The 26,232-nt window shown below is 41.6% G+C and overlaps 2 protein-coding genes across 3 annotated transcripts in view; one reads left to right on the forward strand and one right to left on the reverse strand.

Moving 5' to 3' along the window:
• The window catches only part of MCUB (mitochondrial calcium uniporter dominant negative subunit beta), a 52,870-nt gene extending 37,498 nt beyond the window's left edge, over nucleotides 1-15,372 (forward strand). For both annotated transcript variants that reach the window (XM_056328636.1, XM_056328646.1), the window contains 7 exons: nucleotides 6,166-6,241; nucleotides 6,509-6,679; nucleotides 11,149-11,253; nucleotides 11,459-11,619; nucleotides 12,446-12,649; nucleotides 14,082-14,198; nucleotides 15,170-15,372. In XM_056328636.1, the coding sequence (XP_056184611.1) occupies nucleotides 6,166-6,241; nucleotides 6,509-6,679; nucleotides 11,149-11,253; nucleotides 11,459-11,619; nucleotides 12,446-12,649; nucleotides 14,082-14,198; nucleotides 15,170-15,247 (912 nt within the window). In that variant the 3' untranslated portion in view covers nucleotides 15,248-15,372. The remainder of the gene's footprint in view (nucleotides 1-6,165; nucleotides 6,242-6,508; nucleotides 6,680-11,148; nucleotides 11,254-11,458; nucleotides 11,620-12,445; nucleotides 12,650-14,081; nucleotides 14,199-15,169) is intronic.
• A 380-nt stretch (nucleotides 15,373-15,752) lies between these two features.
• Nucleotides 15,753-26,179, reverse strand: CASP6 (caspase 6). Its single transcript, XM_056328659.1, has 8 exons — nucleotides 26,049-26,179; nucleotides 24,225-24,266; nucleotides 23,427-23,469; nucleotides 21,232-21,378; nucleotides 20,720-20,796; nucleotides 20,096-20,271; nucleotides 17,808-17,964; nucleotides 15,753-17,200 (listed from the first exon to the last, which is right to left on the reverse strand). Exons 1-8 carry the CDS (start codon nucleotides 26,077-26,079, stop codon nucleotides 16,962-16,964), a joined length of 912 nt encoding a protein of 303 aa, XP_056184634.1. The 5' UTR covers nucleotides 26,080-26,179; the 3' UTR covers nucleotides 15,753-16,961.
• Between the last annotated feature and the right edge of the window lie 53 nt (nucleotides 26,180-26,232).

Consider the following 26,232-nt stretch of genomic DNA (forward strand, 5'->3'; position numbering starts at 1 on the left):
TGCTGCAGTGGTGGATTTCACCAGCTGGGCCCTCATAAAAGAGGTTCTTGGTAGCCACTTGCCTCAGTTCTCAGCACAGCTCTCACCTTGGTCATTGGTAGTGTTTGTCTGACTGCTTAGATCCAGTGCCAGCTGTTCTGGGACCCTGAGCAGAGGCAGGAAATGAAAGATCATCAGGTTGATAAAGACAGAAAGAACAACAGGCATGTGAAACAAAACTTTTGATTACTTAGGCTCTTTTTTTTTTTTTTTAACAGTGCTGTAAGGCAAGTGAGTTTTGAAGGAAAGCCGCATGAATGCTGTGTTGCTCTTGCTTCTTCAAGATCATCAGAACATGCATACTGATGTTGAAACTACTGCTTTGCTAGAAGAGGCCTCTTGGTTACTTTTTTAAACTTTGATTTGGACAGAGGAAGGGGTTAAAAACACTGTGGATTTTGAATAAGCTGCAGGGGTAAAGTGTGAGTGTTGCAGGGCAGTTCTTGTAGTGCCCTATGGAGTAGCAGGGATAAGGTAGTATTCACTGCATGGTCCATATTGAGATACTGAGACAGGAAAGCTGTGTCTCAGGAAAATTAGAAAATTTTTTTTTTTACTTTTTTTTTTTTTCCCTGCAGAAAAGCTAAATATATCCTGAATTCTCCCAAGTGTCAGAAGTACCTTCCCTGGCTGAAACTATTGCTAAGTGTAGGGATATTATGGCAGAATGGGTGATGGATGTGTTGCAGGGGTTGTTTGTTTAATGTAACTTGGGCTTCCAGAAGATGGTGCTAAATCTGAGCCATGTGCCTTGAAGCTGCTTTTTGTATTAAGCCTGTTGTTGCATGATAATCTAAATTGGCGCTGGGACCAGCAGAGAAACAATGAAAATCCTTTCAGTGTAAGCAAAGACAAATTACTGAATTATTGAGAGAGAAGGTGTTTCTGTAGCTCAAATGGGCACTTGTAAGATGATTGTAGGCGGTTGTTAGGGCTCCTTATGTCTTATTTTCCTGCTCGTGTGGGATTTCTTATAAAAACAGTACAGAGATTTAACAGCAGATATTTCCAAAATGGCCTTGGTGATTCACTTTAAAAAGGGAAATACCTTATGTGTAGTTATTATAAACTTGGTCTGAATACTGGTTCATTTTTGGCAATCTTGGTTGTGCAAGATCTGCAAACTCAGTAGACTGTGACAAGCCCTGCTTTTTTTTTCCTGCTTTCCCTCAGTTTTAAACATTTCTTAAATGTTCTTAGATAGTTTATTCTGAAATTGCAGATTGTTACTCCGTAATTAATTAATTGCTCAGTTTGTTTCCCTTGGAGAATCAGATGGGAGCTGACATCATTCATATGCAGAGAACTTCTAGGTGTGCTTGTTAGAGATAGAAAAACGTATAAATCAATATGGAAAACATAAATAACTATCTATAGTATGTGTCCTCACTGAACAGCAGCAAACATGTACCTGCTCGCTTTTTCCTGCTACTCCAGACAAACAGCACCTAGAGAGGTAACTGTTCTTGCCCTCTCCTTCACAGGCTGGGTAAGATCAGCACGTGGGGAGAACTGTGCATACTGGGGATGCTGGCTCATCTAGTGATACTTAGAGAGGCCCCAAAATTCGTTTTTAGGCATTGCAGCTACTGGTTTCCCCCATGATTTTTCTTTGTCCTGTTGCCTTCCCCCAGAAACTGTGTGGAGGGAGCTGCAGCACGTGTTAAACGAAGACTTCAGGAGGTAACAGTTCTCCTCTTCTGATGAGGGAAAGACTGTAACACTGTATTACTGTTGAAAAGCACACTGCAAAATATGTTTTAATTAGAGTGTAGTTTGCTGCAGTGTAATTAAGAGTAAAAAGCTTACACTTAGTGGAGCTGTGCATTTTATTATTGTGCTTTCTTTTAGCACAATATTTCTTAGCATTGCCTTAGAGAGAAGGAAAGAGAATATGGGAGACCACAGCATTCATAGTTACAGTCTGCAGCAATAATTTTTTTGAAGACTGCTTATGAATTTGACTTGAATAATTTTCAATAGCATCTCGTGCCAGAGGAATATAATACTTCAGTTTTAGTAGCGCATGGCACTTCAAGAAGAGGGCAGACAGAGTTGAGCTGGCTATGTTCTCGATTGGGATAAATAGCTTTCTACTAATAAATGCAAACTAATGGGGACTTTAATGTTGAAGGAGCATTACATTATTTTTACTGTTGAAATAACAAACCAAAACTAGCAAATCTTCTGAGATGTATATAAGTGAAGACAAAGCAGTGTCAAACGTGATTTTTGGCTACCTGCATTTTGATTCAGGTTTTTTACAACACTTTGGTATGGCAAGTCAAAATGAAATAAATCAACTATATGTCAAAGACTAATTGCATACTAATTGCATCAGGAAGTCTCCTAATGACATCTTTTTGTAGATTTCCTTTTTCAGGGTTACTTTTTCATGAGAAAAATATTTTTATTTCTTGCTCTCTCCCTTTCCACCCACGTTACAATTTTCCAAAGGACAGAAGTTATGGTTCCTGATGAGATTTTCATTTGCATATGCAACCCTGGGGAAGGTCAGATGCTTTCCCGTCACCTCATATACTGATGATGATACCAATTCCTTACACATAACCGGTCACACATAAATTTGAGCTTAAGTTGCAGGAACAGTCACTCAACATCACAAGAGATTGCTTATCTGTAACAGCTAACTCCAGAAACTGCACTGTAGGTAGGTTCAGTCATTTGCCTCTCTCAAAAGTAAAAAATGCGGTATTGCTATTCCTGTCTCTCTTTCCCACTCCTCGTGTCTGGCTGCTTAGTTTTCCAGCTCAGTTATGCTGCTACATTGGTCCCTAAAGCTGTGTTGCAAACCAGGTAATTGAAATTTCCACTCTTAACAGTGGCAACTTCTCTGCTATTAGAGACTGGAGGTACACTTAACAGAGGAAGTACTTCTTGAAACTGGATATATATTTTCTGGTTTATACCAACTGGTATTTTAAAACTGAATACATTGGTGGTTTTATCACAATTAACACTCTGTGTCTTAAATTCTCATGAGTTTTCACTCCCAGAGTCCATGCCTTGAACTGAGTCGAAGAGATGTAGTGCACTGTGGCCAACTGCTGCTCCCAGGTGTTTTGCATTAGGAAGCAAATAGAGCTGAGGGAGAAAGGGTGTTTCACAGCTAAATGCTGTTCACAAGCCTTTGGCCCAGTTCCCAAACATAGCTGTGATTGCATTAGAGGTGATTTAGCCAGATGTCCTGCCGCATGTGTGTTTGAGTTGCAGAAATCGGTAGAATGGCTTTCTTTAGCTTTTGTGTGGTTAGATTAATTAGCCAAGAGATGCATGTACTGGTGTATAAAAGAGTAGCATGCTGTCCTCCTTCCAGTGTCTCAAAGTTAAAGTTGTGATGCAGTTAATTCAGGCGACATCCCTCCTATTCCAGCTCTCACTGATGTTTGAGAGGGCAGTCTCGATGGTTTGGTCCCACAGTTCAAGCCTGCTTTTAGCTGCAGTGGTTGCTGACTTCATTTCTTCTCCAGTGGTAGGGTAGAGGTCATTTCCAAGCACCTTGAAAGGGGCACAGTGATGTGGCTGTAGGGCACAAGCTAGGGGTTTAATAACTTCGCTGAAACTGGAGACTTAAATTTGGAAACAAAGGAAGAAAGTTAACTCAGCCCTTCATGCTTCCCAATGAATCTACCTGGAGCTTGTATAGAAAGAGTTCATTATTTGGAACTCGGTTCAACTCCATGGCTCACTGGCTTTTGCTTTTCTTATATTTCACATATTTTTGCAGGTGATTTTAATGGGTAGGCTGAATTAACAGACAATCTAAAAAAGGAAAAAAAAGCTTCTGTATGTAGAAATTCTTTCGGTGGATCATGAATGGTAATATCAAAGTCTAAAGCATGATAGAATTAAATACCTTAAAGATCTTATTCTAATAAATGTAATTTAATATAATACATATTTTAACTTAATATATTTAATATATCTAAATATTTTAACATGTATTAATTGTTGAACGCATTGTTTCCTCCATAAGTAAAGCAGATACCCAAATTCAAAACAAAAGAAATTAAGTAACCTTCAAATACAGGCTGGGTGCACGCCAGCACCTGGGGGGTGTTGGATGACAGGTATCTAGATACTGATTGCAAAGTTACTTACCAAGTGGCTAAAAGATTAGTTCTTTAAATATATCCCTCTGAAGAAACAACACAGTTTTATATTCAAGGCTATGGATTATTACTGTGGACTGTTCCAATTGGTGTGTTTCAGGGTCTTTTGTGGAAAGCCAGATCATACATTGTATGTTGTCTCCCTACTGCTAGGCAGTGCGTTACCCCGTTTTGCAGGTGTAGGTGCCCCACGTAGATGGGGTGAGAACTGGTGAGCTGGGCTGTGTCCTGCTCTGCTCCAGGGAAAGTCTCTTTGCTGTGCTGAAGAAACAAGACAAGTTCCTGCGTGTGTCCTAGCTCTAGGTGGCTGTTCGGCATTCCTGCACTTCAAGTATCTACCTGTTTTTTAAACAATACTTGTGTTCAAGGTGTTTTGCCATTTAGTCTAGGTTTCTGACTGCCTTTGATGCCTGAAGATTTACAATACAGAAATTTCTCAGTGTTGGAAACTCCCAGAATGATTTATTTTATTTTCTTTAAATCTTGAAAAGTGCTTGTTCCAGGTAGAAAGCTAGGGCAAGACCAGCATCTTTGAAACACGCAGTTTCATTTTACAGATTAATTCTTTATTTAACCTAACAGCATATTCCTATCCAAACAGTCAAGCTTGTGATTCTTTAAAAACAAATAAATCATGTGAACGTGGTGAACTTGAAACTTGGTGAACTTGGCGTACTGAATGGGCAGAGGCCTCTTGCATTTGTAGCTTTCCTGCCTTGTCAAAGGAAATTAGCTTGCAGACTCTGAAATGTTTTGGCCTTTAGGAGGATGAGCTGTAAAGCTCACCAGAGGGAGAATTGGTCCTTGTCATCTCTCCCCACATTGTTTTCCACTTCTCCCAACTATCATATTTCAAACTCCAGGCCTTAGTCCAGCCCACACACAATTTTTGTAACCAGCTTAGTCAGGGACATGATTTCCCTCCCTACTTCTGCCTGTTACACTTAGTTTATAGCAGTAATGCCTGCTTTGTGGGAGTTGCTTCAATAAAATTGTTCCTCTCCTCGTGCAAGGGGACTAGCTGTAGAAGCAGAGGACTTTTGTGTTGGGAGTAATTGCATCTTCCACGCGTGGGTGGACTGCTCGAAGTACGCAGGTCTGATCAAAGCTGTTTGTCTTCTCTGTTTTGACATCGCCGTGTTGAAGTGTCTTGATGGTTCTCACCAATGTCTCTGGAAAGGACGAGCTTGGGAGTGCAACCATGCAGGTTCATCCCTGTCCCAGGGCGCAGGGGATTCCGCACTGCATCTGTGTGCACTGCCTTCAGTGTGGTGCTGGAGGCTGGTGGCACTGTCAGTTGCAGCAGCGTCTCAGCTGGAGTTGAAACAGCCATTCAGGTTTAAAAAAAATTAAAAATCTTCCATACTTGGGCAAGCTGCGTTGTTGTTACTGTCTTTTAACAACATGAATGTCAACAGTCAACTTTTGCTATATGGTATATAATTACGAAGCAAAGGAGTGACCTCAGTCACACATATTTTATTTGAGATTATTAAGAGTGCCATTCTGGTTATGATTCAGCAGTAAAAGACTTCACCGAAACCATGCCCACTGTTTTAAGTTACACTGTGGACTCTGAACTGCGGCAGAGCACTTCTGCCTTCGGGCACCACGATGTCGAGATTTTTCAAGTGGCTGTTTTTTGTGGGAGAGGACAGGGCTTATTGTAAGAGTTGCATGAAGCGCTTCAGAAACACTGCAGGTTTTTTCCCTTTCTTTCCTTCCCCCTCCCCTTTTTCCTTGAGCTATTTAAACCCCAATAAACAAAAAGTTGTAACTATGGGCAATACCTTAATGCCTTTGGCAATGTTCGTGCTTTCTGTAAGGATGGCTCCATCTTTCACCTAGAAATGGCTAAGCAAGGGGGTTTTCTTCAGACGCACAGCTCTGCTGCCAGATCACACAGAAGCAGATCACCGTGACAGTGCCTTTGACCAGATAAATCTTGCATCCTAACCTTTCTTAAAACCAGCTGCCTGTGTCCCTGCTGCAGGTGCGGCTGTGGAGGCACGCCGGAGCGCGGAGGGGCTGGCCGGGAGCACCGTACAGCATGCTGGTGCCATCTGATGGTAAGCCTTCGCAGCAGGTTTTCCCCCTTCCCGTCAATGTCAACAAGCTTTTCGTTTATTTTGTGGGAGTAGCATGAGATGACATTAGTTCCAGGTTATATATACATATATATATAGCAGAAATATAAGTATTATATTCATTAAAGAAATCTAGAATGGTTTGTGTGCGTTTCTTTATTCATCCTGTGGTTTAGAAACAGCTTTTGAACTAAACTGCAACTCAGGATATGACTTTCACGCTTATTTTTCTTTATTTTTGTCCCCTAGAAGTAACTATTAATTACAGACATGGTCTTCCTGTGATAACTCTTACGCTCCCCTCAAGAAGTGAACGCTGTCAGTTTGCCGTTAAGCCAATGATGACCACTGTAGGGGCATTCCTGCAGGATGTGCAAAAAGAAGATAAAGGAATTGAGAGACTGGAAGTCTTTACAACAGGTATCTTACATTTCTCAAAATTAATATATGCCTTTTCAAATGGACTGTACTTCTCTCCTGAAGCATGAGCTCAGTCATCCATCAGGTTTAGCATTGATGCTGTTGGGATAGCTCTTGAACGCTTCTGAGGTTTATTGGTGTTTCAAATTTCTTATGAGTCCTCTTCAATAGGCTGTTTAAAAATGCAGAATTGGACATGTTACTGTAATCGTCCTTGTATCCCAGTAGTGTTCTCTATTATCTTTTCCAGGTAGCTTCTCTTTGTAATGCTGTCTTTAATTAAGTGTCTCTCCTGGTTTCTTTGGTATCTTTTTCTTCCTTTTCCTCTATGATCCTTCTTAAAGACAACCAGTCGAGCTCTTGAATGTGATCTGCCTCTGCCAGTTGTTCAGTGTTTTCTGGAGCTGGAAGAATCCATTTGCCTTACTACAAACTTGAACTGATACGGAAAACTTACTGAGAGCTAAGCAATCATATAACGTGGGCAATGATAAAGGGCAGCTTTTTGAGACATTGGCGAGGTTTCATTCATCAGCTGGAGTACAGTACTTTGGGGTGCTTGGGTTGAAAGGAAGAAGCTATACCGATACGGTCTTTCCTCCTTGTGGCACACTGTTTATCCCATTGTCCCAAGTCTTCAGGTAATTTTCTCAGTCTCTGCTCATTGTTTTAATGGGTTTTGTCTCTTTGGTCTGCCTGTTGATAAAAGCTAACATCCAGTTAGTTAAACTGCTTTTCCATTTTATTTCCAGGGCACTTGGTTTGTGGTTTGGCAGTGCTTTGTAGTTTTTCCACAGCAGTTCTGAAGAGTCTTGCCACCCCTGCCCTCATCCTAGAGAAGGACTTCTCAAAAGTAGAAATGAGAGGTAGCTTTCTTGTCTCGATCTTGTAGAATAGGTACTTGAATTTGGCTAACTAAAAGCATCTATGTACTCCCTTCCCTTCTGACCCCTCTAAAAGGAAAGGAAAAAAAAATCTATATGCCTATAGAAAGATTGATTTTCCATCAGGTAACACATAAACAGAATAAAGGATGGAGTCAAGGAAAGTTGGTCCGAAGTTTCATTGCTGGGTGCATTCATAACATTCCCTTTTCTTGGTGGTTGATATTGCAGAGGTTCTGCAAGTACTTTTAAAGGAACTGAAAATAGATTTATGCTTCTAGAAGATTGGGAAGCCACAGATCTAGGAGTAGCTGCTTTAGTTGCCTTCAGGAGCGCATTTAGTAAACCAGGAAAATACCCCATAGAGCAATACATTTATATCCTCTAGAGCAATGGAGATGTGATCTGTGTGGATCCCAGTATGTGCATGAGCTTCGTGTGCACAGGGACTTCAGCATTTTTTTTTTTTTTTAATGCTGCATCCACTAGGCAGCACAGGTAGAAAATTCACTTGAAAAAGATAATTTCATAACAGACTCTTGTATCTTTGGAAGCTCCTGTAATAAATGGTCATTGTCAGCAGCTGGCCTTCCCCTTAACATGGAAGTTTTCACTAAAAAGGATTTCTGACTGGGCTGAGGCAGAACATGCACAGGCAAACAATTAACCTCTAGGTACTGCTGTTGTGCAGAGACATCCATGACAGAAGTATTTGATTCACTGCTGAATCGCATTCTTCTGCGGTATGTCAGCAAAAGCTGTCTGCTAGTTCTGCTTCAGTGCAAGCATCTGTCACTTCTGAAGTATAAGGTATTTTCTGTAAGAAACCTACAAGTCTGGCATTTTTGGTACGGACAGGCAGCAGGTTCCAAAGTGAAAAGGAATTTGGGCCATTTTCACCTATTATCATTGTTAAAAACGCCGTCCTTTCCCCCGCTCCCAATTTTGGAATAGAAACATTGTGGCTTTAATGAAAACAATGACCATTAAACCATTCTCTGCTCTGTATTTTTCAAGCTCTGTTCTGTATTTTTCAAGTGCCAGGCAATTGTAACCTTAGAGAACAGCTTAGATGTTTAATTTATTAGGAAACTGATACTGTAAAGAGAAACTGTTGGTCAAGTACCAAGAGTTGAATTTAAGCATTTATTATTAAAGAAGAATTATGAAGACTCGATTTAGTGCAGACACTTCTTCTGTGTCATTTAGCCATTAAATGAAACCCAACCTTAACTGAAAGTATTAGGGCTGTGTATGACAACGCACTTTCATTTTCTGTGGGTTTGATTTTGGTCCTGCAAAACTTCTGTACTTGTGCATAGGCCTTTTGCTGAAAGCTGGTGCAAAATTTTCTAAAATAAAACACCTCCCCCCAAGACTTTTCTGCTTTTCAGTTAATAAAAGGTTGGACAGGTTATTAAATCAGTGTTGTATCACACCCAGAACAAACAGCTTGCCTGGCACATCTTTTGAAAAGCATTTTTTGTTTAAATGTCACTTCATAAATGTCACCTTAATAATTTAAATGCAAATGAGCTTTCATGTTCTATTACCCTGTTTAAAAAAAAAAAAAAAAGACAAAAAAAAAAGGGAGAAGGAAAAAAAGCAGTGAGTGGATGGGCACATTAAAATTTCTGATTTTGCACTGGAAGCGATAGCCTTCCAGGTTTGCTTTGCCACCCAGACAGGGTGGCCCGAGCGCCAGCTGGTGTGTTGGCTCCCAGGGTCCAGTAGTCTCAGCCTCAGCAGATGGGGACCCAAGGACAGAGTTCCAGTGAATGCCTAACTGCAGGTGTGGGGTTGTCTATGGTGCCTTTCTGTAGCGGGCCCATGGGCACAGATGTGCTGTGACAAATATTTACGTACAAAAATCTTCATATTTTGTAGCCTGATCACTATTCATCTCGGGAGTAAAGCCACCGTTTCCCGCCACTGCCCACACCTTGGCGGGGGCAGGAGAAGATGCCCTTTTTATATACAGCAAATGAAGACCAGGTCAAATGGGTACCATGGAGCAGCTGCTCTGTGGCTTTTGAACCCACCCCCCCATGCCACCACAATGGTGTGTGGCTCCGGGGGTTCTTGGGCCATCTGAAGTCCCGGGGGGGCTGGTTTTATTGGGTGGCTCTGGGATCTGCTGGACTTGGGCCAGTGAGAGCTCCAGGGATCCACTGTTATGTGTTGCTGCTAATGACTCCAAGAGCTGTTTTTCAGTTTCTTCAGCTCCCCATGGGATGTGATGTGTTCCTTTGCCTCCTAGCTGGAATGAGGTGGAGTGGATGGTGAAATGAGGAGATATGAAAGCCAGAAGGCAGAACGAGCAATAAGATACTAAAGAGAAGAGGTTATTTACAAACTTCAGGCCCCTTTAAACAGGGAAACAAAAAGCAGAGATAGGACGAAACAGATCTTTTACATTTCAACAGAAGTTTTAGATTACATCTGCCCTTGTATATTGAATGTAAAATAGGAAGGGAAGCATTTCTCATTGGATGCAGTTGTTTCTTCTGTTATCAAGACATCAGAAATGTTGCTGGATTACTACTGATCTCGCAAGATCTGCTATGTTGAGAATGCCCTGGGAAGGGCTGCTGTGTGTCCATGCTTTTGGATATCAGCCTTTTCATATATTGAAGTTGTGGTTCATCCACTAGTGGCAAATCTCTTCTAAGCCCTAGGCAGACACAAATACTGCCTTTTGGCTGAAAGCGCCCTTGGCAAAGAAAAGTGGTAGAGAGGGAATGAGAAGAAGGAACAAATATAAAAGCAGGATAAAATCTTCAACACCTAGCTTTCCTGATTGAATGTCCCAGTTACCCCTTTGTCTCTGAATTTAAGTCATGGAAAATAGATATTTATTTATTTTTTCTCAGTCTGTTCTCTTGTGTTGCTGATGAGGTAGCATTAATGTATATTTTTGCATTAAAAAGAAAAGTAGAAAAGGGGTTTCCAGAGCTTTTTAGACTAATGCTTCTGTGGCTCCTGGTCTGCCTTGTACTGAACAGTCTAGCTATCTACTTCTTAACTCCTAGTCACAACTGATCGTGAAACAGATTTCAAGTACAAGTAAAAAAATCTGAACACCACTACTGACAAGAATTGCTCCTTTTGACTAGAAGAGCCTGTTTAAGGAAATACATAAATCTATAACTGAAGATGAGGTCTTTGAAGGTCTTCTAAGTTTCCAAAACCCATTGTCCTAGTGAAGATGCAAACTTGTGTGTAGATGGAGAAACAAAAATGCGTATCTTTACCTTGCAATTTGTTGCTGTTTTATGCAAGACTTCTTTTTCTTCTGTCCTTCCCTTTGCAGTGGGCCAATTCTAGTCATAATCGTAACAGAAGAAAATGCGAGTCTGCTCGTAGTAGTGGCAAGTCCAAATGACGCTGCTAGGAAGGCATTCAAGCACACTGTGTTGATGTGTTCCTCCTTACTGTTTAGCGTCAGTTACCAGGTTTACTAAAAATACAGTTCCCTTCCACACATCATTAAAAAAGAACTGTAGCACTTTTCCAAAGGGGTATTGGCTAATGTTTAAGATTCCTTATGACAAATGATTTAGAACTTAAATCTTTCTTCTGCAGATGGTAGCAAGGTTTCGAGTGCAGCCTTGATGGAGGTCTTACTGATGAATGACTTCAAACTTGTTATCAATGACACAACGTACAGTGTGTCACCTCCTGTAAAAGGTAAGAACAACGCTTAATAACTATCTCACTTCAGCCAGTGAAAGGCATGGGAAGACTCAGAAAACTGGAACCCATCCAAAGAAAGACATTTATCTTTGGTTTTTTTTACCATGGGATAGGCCTGCTTTTGGGGATTGGAGGTGGGGAGAGAATGAAGAAGAGTAGGTTCCTGAAGTGTTTTATATGACAAACATTTTCTTTTCAGATAAGCTGAGTAGTGAGCATGCTACTGAAATGGAAGATATCAAATCTTTGGTCCACAGATTGTTTGTGGCTCTACATTTAGAAGATCACCAGATCAGGAGAGAGAGAGAATTGCTACAGAAAGTAGACCATCTGAAAGAAGAGCTGCTGCCTCTTGAACAGGTTGGAAAGTGGGGTTACTTTTTTAAAAAAATTCAAAAGCATTTCCTTTCATCAAGAGTAAGTCCTGTGATAGAACAAAATCAGCATGAATGGCTAGGGTGTGTCTGTTTTGTTTGATATGTCAACAACGGTCAATTCAAATGTAATTCAAATTATTTTCAATTCAGTTCTTCTCCTTCCTGATACACATATTCCCTGGGAAGAAACCACAACACCTGGAGAAAGCTGTCATGATCAGGCCTCAGTGTGGCTAGTATTGGGCTTGAAAGTCCACTCAGTCCCCTGTTGCTGTATGAGTTCTGAATACCCATTATGGAAAAAACAATAGTGAGGTACAAATCATCTGTAGCTTAGGCTAGGGTTTTCTCTGTCCCCGAGGCAGCAAGGCACATTGTTTGGATTAATGGTTGCCAGAACCCAAGAAGGGAAGATATGAAAGTTGATCCGGGGCAGGCTAAGCTAACCCAGCATAAGAGGAGGAAGCCAGAAAGAGCCTGGCAAAGTGGACAGACTTTTCCTTGGCTTCAGACCTGCTTTGTGAGGACCAGCCTCCACGTTAAACAGAGCTGCCTTGAAATGGAAATCCAGTAGACATAAATCCCTAGTAGTGGGGACATTAAAAGCAGGATTTCTTGGTGCACAACAGACAGGAGATCTGGTTGCCCTTGGATTTCAGTCTTTTTCTTTCTCAGCAGGGTAAGTCGGTAAGAAGTCAGTAAAAGATCCTGAAAAAGGATCTAGGCCAGCAGAAAACATAGTTGGGGAGCTGCCCACCAGCAGAGTACTCATGTTTGCCTGAACAGGTTTCTCTGTTTCTTTTCCTTAGATGAAAGCCAGAATCACTGGCAGCGCTGATGCAAAGACCTCCAGGCTTCTGTGGGTTGGCCTAGCTCTGATGTCAACACAGGGGGGAGCGCTGGCATGGCTCACATGGTGGGTCTATTCCTGGGACATCATGGAGCCGGTCACATACTTTATTACTTATGGGAGTGCCATGGCTTTCTATGCCTACTTTGTTCTTACTAAGCAGGTAAGCCCTCGTTTTGTAAACGTCTGGAGTATTGTAAAGAGGGAAAACAGACTCTGAAAATCACAGTGTTTGGGCTCTGATGAAAATACAGTTCTGTAAGTAGCCTTGCTGTCAGACAGGGACTTGTTTGATCCCCAGTAGTGCTGGATACAAGCATTACATTGTGCAAAATCAAGCCAGGTACTGTTACACATGAACTGCAGAGCAGCTACCGAGCATAACTACGATCTGTAAGATTGCATAACCTAGGGAATGAAAAGTGATGAAAGAAGTCTCTTATTTTATTTTTTAATAGATCACTTTGAATAATAAACAGCACCTTGCTTATTGCTGTGAAGGGTGAGCAACTAGTAGTGCTGTGCCAGTTTGTGAACGCTGCCTTGTGGAAGCAAATCACTGAACTGTAGCTTTTATTCGCTGGAGTTTATGTATAAACGGTACAGGGTACCGAGCCGTTTGGAACTCTGCCAGTTGCATTATTGAAATATACCTAATTTAGTGCCTGGAAAAAAAAAGTTATTACATTGTTCTTCAGAATCCATCTGCATAATCTGACTGCTTTTCCTCAACTTTGAATGAATGGAAGTAAATGTAGGACACCTGAAATGGGGCAGGAAACAGGCATTGTTGAGAAGAAAAAAAGTTCGAGCAACAAAACCCCCAGATCTTAACTGAGCTGCACAATACAGACTTGTTCTGAAATACTGTTAAGATTTCCAGAAATGTTTGTTTTTCCTGTTTTAGCTCTGTACTTTACTCCCAAAGTGGACATTTTGATATTGAACTTTCTGTGATGCAGAACGCATTTTGCTATGTAGATATATGGAAGAGTAACCAACGCTTCCTTCCACAATTACTAATGGATCTGTAGACCTCCTGAAACATCGGGTTCCTTTAGTGAGAAGGGGAAACGTGTCTGTTTTTATGAAGAGTTGGCTCTGAATGCACGTTTTACTCCTTCTCACTGATTTTTAAGAACAGCTAAGGCATTCCTACTTTTTGTATATGAGTAGGCAGAGATTGCTACTTGGCTTTTTTGAACAACTGATGGCACCATTGCTTGAGACTTTCAAGTAAGTCCTTGAGAAACAGTAGCTGAACTTTCTCCTTGGAAGTAGTGTCCATTGACTCAGGTGGCTCCAGTCATGAAGATTACATAATGTCTTTATTATAATCAAAAATTCCTTTAGACATGATAGAAATTACTCCTACCATGTCTTATAAGGGCATAACTTCACATGTAGCCTCTTAACAGAACATATACAGGTGTTGAACAAGATAAAACTGAAACAGGCTGAATTTCTAGTGAAAACTTATCTGTATAATATATGTATAATTACTGTATGTATGTATTACATGTATAATTATAATCTTCTGACCTCTACCCGGTTTTCTTGCTAACCCCAAATATGTGCCCTACTTTCTTCACCAGGACTACATTTACCCCGATGCTAAAGACAGGCAGTTCCTCCACTACTTCTATCGGAAATCCAAAACCCAGCATTTTAATGTGGAACGATATAACAAGCTCAAAGACGACCTAGCAGAGGTATTTAAATACAGTCCTTAAATACTGAGGTAGCCTCTGGCTTAAGACTTTTTCAGTAAACTCTCAGCTAACGGAAAACTGACCTCAAGGTTTGCTACTTACATTCAAAACTGTGTTGCTGATCAGCCAGTTTCAGCTATTCAGATAACCATACAGTGTTTGCCATTGACGTATAAGCTACTTCATTAAGTCACCAGAAAGGGAGACCTTCATGAATTTAATTTAAAACAAATAAATCCGTTTATCAGCCCTACACATCCATTTTTTTGCATACTCTTCAAATGTTGCATTTTTGGCCATTTTAATAGAACAGCTCTGTTGCTTTTGGAGACAGTATGTTTGCTGCGCTGCTGTAGTAGCACAGTCTTCACCCTTCCTGCGCAGGAGCCTGTCTTGCAGAGTTTAGCATTTGACATCTTCATCCTATCCCTTAGGTAAAAGGCTTAGATTTACAGAGTATGGGTGGCAGGATGGAAAAGGTGGTGTGGGCACCTAGGAGAAACTTTGTAGTCTTCATGAAAAACTGTAGCAGATCTCTCTCTCCTCAGTTCTTACTCCCGCATCCCATCTCACCAGCCCTCTGTTCAATGCCTCATAAAAGGAAATTGAAACTACCCCTGATTGTAGTCCAAGACCTGTGGGTTTAGGGTATCACTTCGTGAGCCACACTTGACATCAGGCTAGAGTTTGATGCTTTTTCAGTAGCTTGTATAAATCATGTAATTATGCTTTCAGGAAAATAATACTTTGGGGTGTGGGCGAGTGGGTGGACGAGCAGGGCACATGCTTCTCTCTGGTGACAGGCTGAATAACCTGAGCAGGTCTGAAAATGTTCAGCATCCTCCATTTGATTAGTTTGATTTCTTGCATAAGACCAGTCCCTTCTGAGAAAGGAAAGATACTGCATGTGTGAAAGAGGAGAAAACAGAGGGCTGCAGAAGATGAACTCTCACTCTTTCTTGCACTGGCAGGCAGAAGAATCCTTGAAGCGTCTCCGCCAACCTCTGCATCTGAGGCTTCCAATCCAGGAAATCAATAACAAGGACTGACTTTGGTTTTGTATATATTAGAATCATCCTTTCAAAGCTGATATGAGCATTTAGTTACTTTATAGAAACTGGGTATTTTTGACCACTATACTTTTGAAAGTTGCAATAAATATCTATAAAAATTATTTGGTCACTTGATGGTTTGGGGTTTTTTTTTTTGAAGCCTATGAAGAAGCTGCTGAAGCAAAGTTCTTCAACATATTTGTTAAAGCTCATTAGTAAAATGGGGACATTCTGCCTGATGGTAAAATTATAGGGACGCTTTATAGAACATGGTTGCCTTTTTAGTACCATTCACTATAGCACAGCACTAGCTCATAGAATAATTAACTTCTGCGTTAAGGATTTTCTTTCTGAACTTACCGTTTCCTTTTCCCTAGCTCAGTGCATTGACTGTGTGGGTGCAATACCATTGGCAGAGGTTAGACTTGCATCACAAGTAAGCTTTTTTAGTAAATATTGCTGGAAAAGTAAGATACATCAAACTCATTTACTATAAAATGCATTTATGTTTCACTGTTGCATTTTATTGAAAGAATTTATCAAAACATTCAAACATACATGGTTTATACAAAGCTTAAAAGTAGCCATAGTGACATTTAACATCTATGACTCTGAACATAGTATTATGGAAAGATTTAACTAATGCAGAGCCAGTAAATCAATTCTTTTATACCAAAAAAGTGGATTAAGACACTTTTCTCAGCCCCATTGTCCCCCAGAATTAAGCATATGTACTAATAATATAAAAAATAATAAAAGAACTATTCGGTTCTAGTCAGCATTATTGAAATTACTGATGCTGCAGTAGTAACAATCCTATGGTGACAAATGCATTATCGCTTTTATGTACATAATAACAAAGTATGGCTGACCTCCTCTGGGGCCAAAGGGAGGGAGAGGCTGATGCAACACCAAGGCCTGAAGCATGAAGGTTTGCATATGTAGTATTTTACAGAGCTGCCTAGACATGCCCAGCAGCGAGCCTGGAACCTTGAAATGATTTGCTTTTAGCTTTAGAGATGCGTACAAGGCATGCTTACCCGAAGTCACGCTAAGCAAGCTCATTTCACTACTGCTTGCTTTTCTCCTGAGGATGCAATGCACCAACAAGCTGTAATTGTGCCCCAAAACGTAAATTATGTGCAAGCTAAAAGAAGCTCTCTATCTATATTAATGCTACAGTTATATTCAAGGAATTAAGTTCCTTTTTAGTTTTCAGAAAAAAAAAACCCAACCAAAAAAAGGTCTAAAAAGCTCAATAAATCCACAAAAATTGGAAGGTAGATACCATCGTCCACAGATTTAAAAAGATGCCCTACAGATATATTCCCCGGAAACTGTGCTCTTGGAGCAAGACAAGCTAATCTAATTCAACATCTAAGATGTTTTAGAAATAGTAAAATCTGCCACAGTTACATGGCAATCAAGCAAAAAACTTTTAAGAAAAAAAGTAGTCTAGAGTACCATTTTCAATAAAATCTGAGCATTTAATAGTTCTACACCACTGAACTTTTCCCAAATTCCCTGAGATGAACAGTGATACAATACTAGCCTTAAAATTGCTTTAAGCTATTAGGTATACAAACTGTAATGTTTGATCCCAGTGTTTTTGCAAACAGTCTTGTAGATTATTAGCCTTCTGAACTAAAATGATGCATTTTTCAGTTCTGCAGTGAGTACTAGTTAATGGTTGTCATTACTAAATAACAATCTACTTAGATTTTGGATGAAAATACAATTTTTTAGTTAACATTGAGGCAAAACAAGGAATCTGTTTTTTTCCTATAGCATTAATGTCTCTGCACACATCCACTTTGCGATGAGATACTTTCCTGTTAACAACAGTAAGAAGTTCTGTGAACTCCAAGGAAGAGCCATGCTTCCTAAGCGCCTCACACAAATCTTGAATGTACCAGGAGCCATTTACAGTTTCACGATGAGAAAAGTAACCTATTGTAGAACAGGTACATAAAATGATATCCAAGTGTAAGTAGTGATGCCACTTGAAAAATATTTATGAGTTACTGCTCACTGGCTGCATCCATAAGGGATTACTAATGGATATAATCTTACTTCAGCGATTATGCAATTTCACTGGAAATTGTACATGGGAAAGAGCTTTGAGATTACTTAGTGTTCAGCCAAGAGGAGCATGGTTCAGGGGCAGGTAGGTTACATATCTGCACATTACAAGAGAGCAGGCAGGACTGAGGACAAGATACATGGAGGACCAGAGAGGACAGCCATGTAGTGCAGGGAAATTTATAAGCCACCAGAATCTTACAATCCTGGAAAAGAGGGGAATGTTTGCTGTCAGCAGACAGCTCAGCAGCAAGACTGATGAGAATGTTTCTGCTTGGCAAATTAACTGCAACCTTGATAGTTTATTTTCATTTTTTCCTTAACATGTGAGGCTCTTTCCCAGATGAGATGTCACTTATCAGACATCTAAAACCGATAACCTGGAACTGTACTCACTTTGACTGCAAAATGAAGAAGTGGTTCAAGCTTGTTACAGTGAAGTATCAGACATCAGATGTAAAATATTAGAACTTACCTTGCGCCACAGAGTAGCACATGATAAAGTCTGCACCAGCAGGCAGGGTATAGACACCAGCTGCATCCACTTCAGTCTCATTGACAATGGATTCATCACTGCTGTCTATTGAATCCTGAGCAATAACTGGATCATCATGTTTATCACCTCGACACGCCTGTTGGTGAGAAGTATTGTTATGCTTCCACCACTGCCAAGCTCACCTATATTAGTATGATACTTCTGACACTAACCAGAGAGGACTTCTGTTAAGTGTTCCACGTTACCATTAGTCTGGATTCATAAACATCCATTTACTTCTCTGTCAGTTAAAATCTTGGTGACAAAGACCAGTGAAAGCTCTGAGATGATCACAGAATAGCCAAGATTGGAAAGGACCTCTTGAGATCACCTAGTGCAGTCACCTCAAGCACGATTAGCTAAAGCAGGTTTTCCAGGACTATGCCAGTCAGCTATTTAGTATCTTCATAGATGGAGACTCCAGAATCAATTTGGGTGACCTCTTCCAATGACCACCCTCATAATAAAAAAGTAAGTAAAAAAAATTCCTGTGTTGAGATGGAATTTAATGTGTCTTAATTTGTGCCTGTTGCTTCTTGTCCTGTCACTGGGCACCACTGAAAAGAGCCTGGCTCCCTCTTCTTTATTCCCTCCCATACGGTGTTTTTAACATCGATAAGATTCCCCTGAGCCAGCTCCTCCAAGCTGAACAGTCCCAGTTCACTCAGCCGCTCCTCACATGGCAGATGCTCCAGTCCCTTAAACACCTTTGCAGGACTCACTCCAGTAAGCCCATACTTTTCTTGTACTGGGGAACCCAGAACTGGACATAATACTTCAGATGTAGCCTCATTCGCGTGGAGTAGAGAGGAAGAATGGCCTCCCTCAGACCTGCTGGCAAGGCAGTGTTGAGTAAGTGCTCTGAAGCACAGCCCTCATTATACGTCGTTAACACTTCTGCTCTTAGATCAGTCTCAAATGTGAGTTAAGGGAGAGGATTTTTTGTGAGAAGCCAGTAAGTGAGCCCAGCATTGCAGAAAGGCTATACATGGTGGGTAAGAAGGTAAGAACAGTCGAAAGATACAAAGTAAGTAAGAAACTACTATCACTAAAGAGAGAAACATAAAAGCTTTTCATTTACGGTGATGAAGTTCCATCCTTGCTGTTTCCTCTGATTTACACAGGTAAATGCTACACCAGTTGTGCTGTAAAAGAACTTGGTTTTTGAACTGAAGTTAATTTGCTTTTTGATGAGTATATATCACAAATGTTTCAAAGCATTATTTATAACTTAAAACTGAACTATGTAAATATTTTTCCATCTTTGGCACCTGGTTACCAAAAAAAAAAAATAATCAAAGCTGAGTAAGTCCTGATGAAAGGTAAATTAACAATGTGCTGATTCTTGCAGCAGCATTGTGCCTAAAGAAGCTTTCATTTGGGAAAAAAAAAAAAAGGTTATTTTCAGAATTACTCTGTAAACTACTACAATTACAATCTGTGGAAGGCCAGGGTCTCGCTTGAGTTTGCTAACTGTAATCTGGATAAAGTTCTGTGTAACCTGGTTTGACCCCATAACTGCCTCTGCTAGAACAGGAGGCTGGACCACAGACCTCCTGAGGTCCCTCCCAACTTGCATTATCCTGTGAACCACGGAGTAAACCAGGAAGTTACATACGGGCTTTATTTGACCACCTAGCACAAACAGTATTTCTGGGACAATAAAGCCTTAAATTGATTTTTTAAAATTCTACAGAGATGGCAAGTATTGGTCATGGACAGAAATGAAACAAAACCAAAAAAACCATCACCGCCACCACCACAACCAACCAAACCAAAAACCCACAAAAAAATCCCACAAAGAACAACTTCTGTCAAGTAAAGTAAAGGGACGTGCCTGGAAGGGAACAGTGAAGGTAAGGAGATTTGATAGCCTGCTGCAGCCTAGCCTAGGGCTGTGAGGTGTAAACAGTAGGAACTGAGTTGAGGCTGCACACAACTTTCTCAAAAAAATGATCCTGTCTTCTCAGCCATTACACACTGACAGTCAATCCAACATGGGCTTAATTTGGGTTGCTCTTCATAAAATTGCTTCTTATTCAATACAGCTAGAATCGCAATACTACATATGTTTTAAATGTCTTTAAGGAACAGTTTTCCATACCTTCTTTCCTTATGATGCAAAATCTTTCACTTGTGGAAAGACTGTATCAGGAAAACTGACTTTTATATTACAAGAAAACATAGGTCAGTGTTAACTCCACTGAATTCAGAAACAGACATCTTACCTGAATGATAAATATCTTCGGTTTTCCTACCAGACTCTGGCACTTGTCTCCTCTAAACATGTCTGTGATTGCCTCAATTTTGATTTGAGCATCATATGCATAAACATGATCGTTCTCACCATGACTCAGGAAGACACAAACAAAGCAGTCAGCATTACTGTGGTCATCCTTCGAGGCTGAAATTGTCAAGTGGTGTTTAGATGACTAAACAGTGATCCTCGGGTTTAAAAAACAACATACATTTGTATCATATAATTTAATCTCTGTTCAGACCTTTTTCAAATAAATCCTATTTTCAGATAGCGTAATACTGCAGAGATTTGAAGGTGCAATGATTCAACGTGGGTGAAGGTAAGGGCCACTGAAAGTAAAAAGTAGAATGCTACTAATTTATCTCAGCTGCAAGTATGTACTTTCAGCTCTTTGCAACTTCATTAGTTCTCTCCACAGAAGCTTCACTTACATTGCAATAAAATAATCTGTAGTCTAATCCTTAAGTCTTTCTAATATTAAACAACCTCCTTGTGCACAAAAATTATTGAAGTTAGATGAACAGAGAGAACAGAAGAAAAGATATCTAGAAATTCTGCTACAAATAGACATAAGCGATGTATAGTCTCCTACCTTCATAAATTTTCTGCAGCACATCTTCCGCTTTCAGATCATCAAAAAGTCTGACTTCAAACCCAAGGTCTGTCAAACTATTGTTAAAAAACATCAGTATTAGTAAAAATCTTGCTCAAATTGTATGTCAGTTGCTACCAACTTAATTGCTTTCCCTGTGAGAGAATGAATATTCATGTTGATGCGTTATTTAAAGAGAAATAGTAAAGTTGATTTCGAACTCAAACCAGTGTAAAGTACAGGTGTAATACCTAAAGTTACTTAAAAGAGTTGTCCTAAGAGAGCCCTGGAGGCACTGAAATCACAGGACTTGTGCCAGCAGTTTCTGTGACTTAAAGGAACGTGCCTTTAAGCTTTTCTATTACGGCTTGCTTTGCTAAGGTTACGTAGGTGCTTATGTCTGCAAAAGCCTTTGTTCTGTAAGTAAACGCAAGATTTAGGTAACTGCTTAGTTGACCATGACTTGTGAAGTTTAGCTTTTGAAGCTTTAGTAGAGCAACCAAGTTTCTTACCTGCGTTTCAGATTGTTTCTGTCTGCAAGAGTCCCACGTCTGTCAGGCAGCCTTAAATGCCAAAAAAAGTGCTCATGATTGAAGATTAACGCAATTCCTCTTCTTTGATGGTTCATTCTGTATTGCACTGCAGGATCAAGTGTTTGTCTATTGCCAGAGATGGAAAACATTCTTGATAAATGAGTTAATGGCTAATTGAATTACTTTCCTGTATTCCTGCTAGCTGAGATTTTTTAATTGACTAGAGACTTGGAGTATCAGATTTCAAAAGACAAGACCTCAAAATGTGCAATATTTTCAGAAGAGCATAAATTGCTAGGTCTTTTTGAAAAGCTTGGATACGTTAATTGAGTAAAAATAAGTGTTGGGTGTGTAGAAGGATCTATCAGGTAGGCCGAACAATTTCTCTACAAGGTATTTATGTTTCCTTTTGTCAGGAAGCTGTCTCATTAGTAACATGGTTAAAGCATGTTAACAGTGCAGGTTATAGACTTGGTTCCAATCCTCCACGTTATGTGTTTGTCTAAATATTACTTCAACACAATTTGATAGTGCATTTGTACCTATTTGGGACTGTAGCTGTCCGAGATTTGCTTCAGATTCTTCTAACTAAATAGAGCACTGCATCAAAAGCAATGCACTAAAAACTGGCGATGAGGTAGTTCACATAGTGTATCTTGCAAGAGGAGAAAAAATTGGTATTACGTACCCCAACAAAATGAAAGCTATGAAAATGCAACTGTTGGTTTAAGTTTTTAGCAACCAGCCAACAAAATCCTAAAGCTGAAGAGGGACAGTGTTGTTCTGAAGGACAGAACAAATGACCTGCCCAGCCTCTAAGTGGAGGACTTTATCACAGTGACAAATGTACGGAGCACCCGTGTGTTTGGAGTAGCATTCAGCAATTTTATTGTTTTATGAGCAAAACAACATAGAAGTCTGTGATAGCACGCCATGGACTGTACACTTGGACCCAGAAAGTCATTTCAAAGTGTTAGCATGGCTGTACTTACAAAGCAGACAATCTTACTGCTTTTGTAGACACAGGTATCGATGCAGAAAACAAACTAAAACACTTCTGGCAATAGCCCTGGCAACAGAGAAGGCCAGTGTTACAGGTGCACAGGATGACAGTCCAGGTCACGCTGCCCTAGGATTAGCTTCAGTCAGAGCTGGCATTTTTGGCATGTTACTTTTTTTTTTTTTTCCTGCTACAGAATGTTCACTTTTGATGCAGTTGGTGGAAGAAGTTGCCTAGAATACTTGCCTGCAGATGTCACTTAAAGATTTCAGTTTCATCAGCAAAATACCTTTGTTTCACTACAAAATGGCCAGAGTTCCCAATAAACTGTTTATGCTTCTCCACTTTATTACAAGCAGCCCCTTAATGAAACATCTTTTTGTAATGTCTAAGTAAGAATTCAAACAGGGAACAGGCACTCTGGATGACGTATTCAGAGTCTGGTGGTTTCTACAATGTTGGCTGGATCACTAATAAGAAAATTTGTGAGGTGCTTTATCACACTTTCCCCAATTTGAGTACTTAACATGATAAAATGCAAAGATCATTAACTTTAGACTTTTAATTATGAATGATATTTCACCTGTACTAGTACTATTCAGATTTTGACAATTTATCTTCCTTACGATTTGGCTAGATGTGAGGCTAGCAGGGATTCTGGACAGTTAGGTCCCTGGATTCTGTGAATGACCGCTAAAAGATGATTCCCTAAATAGTTCTTCTGCTCAGCTGTATTTACTGAGTGGGTGAGGCAAAGGAAGTTATCAGGCAGGTAGGTTACCTTTTCCAGGGCTAGCTGATGTTGTAAGTTGGAGTAGGAAAAATTAATGGAATCACTATCCTGTGATCCCTTTACCCTCCTTCTGGAGGAATATACTCCTGTGCTACACTCTATCACTTAGTCTGCCCAACTGTTCCTTAGACTGTGATGGTGTTTTTCCCACAGTCTCTGCACATTGCCTAACATAAAAGGAGTCCACTCCTAAGAGTCCCTTCTGCATGCCTTCATGATAAGGGTGGTTCTACATCTGGTGTAGTTAAAGCTAGAAATGTGTTCTGTAAGTGGGTGGAGTTGAGTTGAATAATCCAGTCACATTCTTAACAAAAATCAGAAAACCCTGCACTAACCTCAAGGGCATGGGCCATCTCTCTGTCACCACCATCAGAACTTTACCTTATATCAAGTGCATCTACTTCTGTGATGTTCTGATTTCCATCTGTTAGAGAGATCAAAAAGTGATTTAGCCACTAAATCACTCATTAAAAAGAAACAATTTGAACTTGTGCATCCAGCCTTAAAGTGTAGCTGTTAATGTGAACCAAAAGCTCATTCACACGTCAGGTGACTAGGGGTGCAGTTAAACAGCTTCATTAACATTTGTCTGCACCCACAGCTTTTACAGGCTGTTCTTAAAAGTTCTGAGTCCAACAGTCTGAATTTTAGATGGTCAAGACATGCATATTTTGTATCTGTCTATTTGTATCTACACAGACATATTCTGAGATAATTTCATATAACTAGCTGGCTGTATTTATTTAAACAGAGTCTCTAACTCAATAGTTACGATTTTACATAACCTAAAAACACTGGTGTTTATTTTATTTCAGTAATGCTGCTAATGCAAAGCTGAGCGTTCTCCTAAAGGTTGGATGCAGCACACAAGTCAGAGTAGGTAGCATAACAGTATGTATAGCTAATGACAACTGAGAAGATGCAAGATTTGTACCTTTTCTTCTGCTAAACTATACAGACATAAGTATCTTCAGTAACAGAATGCACATAAAGGTAACATTGTGGGAACAACAGGGAACGTGCACATCTTGGGAACGCATAGAACTAAAGACTTGCAGATGGTCAGGCCACAGTATTTACTCCTTTCGCTAAAACATCTCAGTGGGCTATAAAATCACAGCTTGTACGACAACTGGTGGAAACCAAATACCGCATTATGAAAACTATACTGTACTGTACCTGTGGTGGATAATGCAGGTCTGCTATCCAACCGGACGTGGCCTACAATAATATGAGAAGATGGGTCACATGTATTTTACAAACTACTTTGTATATACAATACTACCTTTTCATACCAGTTTTTCACTTATGATTAAAACCTTCTGCAAAACAAACATAGCTATGTATTGATAGAGGAGAAAAGTTTATAAAGACATCAAAATAAACTTGCAGAAATCTAGACTTGGCTTTAGAAGCATTTCTATTGAACACCATAGCACAGGAGAGTAGGGGGGTGGCTCAGAGTCAGTCACACGCTTCTAAGTGTTACTATTTACTACATGTAAATTTTCCACTGGCAAATATTGATCGTGCATTCAGGTGCGGAGTCTTACAGTTATCGCTAGTAACCTGAAAGCACACAAAAAAAAATAATTTCAGTTTGCTTACAATGTAACATGTAGGTCAGACAAATGAAAAAAAACAATGCTGAGAAGTGAGTGTAGATAGAATATAGCAACACGACCCGTGTCTGTGACTCTGTTGGAATAGGAAGCCAGAGACCTTTTAAAAGTGCATCTCTATCTTTAAATTTACACCGTATTTTCGCTTGTGTACCTAAGATCTGGCTGATGCTATTGCCTCAGCTTGGAGGGGGGGGGGGGGGGGGGGGGGGTGATCCACCCCCAAAAAGACAACAGACCAGATGTTAAAGTCATCAAACTTTTAGACAGAAAATGCTGTCACAGCCAGCCAGGGCTCCTGCACAGGCTGCAGACGCTGAAAGAAGAGAATTCCTGGGCCAAAGGAAACGAGGGGAAGGTGGTTTTCCTGTTTGTTCACTCTTGTGCAGTCAGTTCCCAGTCTTTAGCTTTTCATTGCCACTGCCATACTGCAGCAAGATTTCAGAGCAAGTTTTGTGCTTGCCTAGCAAAGACTTGTTCCAAAAACTGACCGCTCTCAGCGGGACTACGGCCTTCTCGTTGTCTCCTCAAGATGGACTGTTTCCAAGGAATCAAAAATCAGGTATGCACAGGGTTACACTGGGAGCTGGTAGTATCTCTGCCTGGGTAGGTTTAAATCTCAACAGGTCTACCATTTGGGCCAAAAGACACGGTATTTAGAAAATACCGGTAACCACATGGCACGGCACACCGCGTCTGTAAGCCGAACTCACGGTGTCACCGCTGCTCCCGCCCGCCCGTTACCCGCCGCGCCCGACTGGCCCCGCCGCTCTCCCCCCTCCATCAGGCCGGCTGGTTTCCTCCGGTGCCGGCAGCGCGGCCCCGTCCCCCGGCCGGGCTGCGCCGTGAGACCCCGCCGCGGTGGCGGTCGGGGGGGGCGGGGAGCGGGAGCGCGAGCGCCCCTTCCCCTCAGCGCGGGGCGCGACCGGCACGCGAGAGCCCGCTTCCGCCTTCGCCGCCGGCCGCTCCCCGCCGGCACCCTGCCCGCCCCCCGGGACGGGAGCGAAGCCCCGCTCCCCGCCGGGACCCTGCCCGCCCCCCGGCCTCCCCGGGGAGGGAGCGAAGCCCCGCTCGCCACGAACGTCGGCAGCGACCCCCGCACCACGGGCCCTGGCCCACGGCCCCGGCTCAGCCGAGGGGGGAGGCTGCTTTCCCCACAGCCCCTCCCGCTCCTCCTCCGCGGGGGGCGATGGGCACCGTGTCCGCCCCGGGAGCCACAAGCCACGAAGCCCCCGTCGCCAGGAGTCGCGGGGCCGGGGGCCGCCGGCACCGCGAACGCCTACGCACGCTAACGGGTCCGGGGGCCGCGCTGGCGCCCAGCCGCCGCCGCCCCTCCCGCCCCCAGCCGCGCGGCGGCCGCCATTACCCGCCGCCCACCCACCTGCCGGCCGCCGCCGCTCCCCGCCCGACATCGCCCCGGACAAAGGCGCCGGGCCCCGCCGTGCCTGCGCGCCTCGCCTTCCCGGGGCGGGGCTGGCCCGCCTCCCGGCCCGGGCTCCCTCCCGGGGGCAGGGCCTGTGTCGCCCTTTCCTCCGCCGCCGCTGTGAGAGCCGGGGCGGGTGCCG

This window comes from Falco biarmicus, chromosome 1 (assembly GCF_023638135.1).
Source record: "Falco biarmicus isolate bFalBia1 chromosome 1, bFalBia1.pri, whole genome shotgun sequence".
Classification (NCBI taxonomy): domain Eukaryota; kingdom Metazoa; phylum Chordata; class Aves; order Falconiformes; family Falconidae; genus Falco; species Falco biarmicus.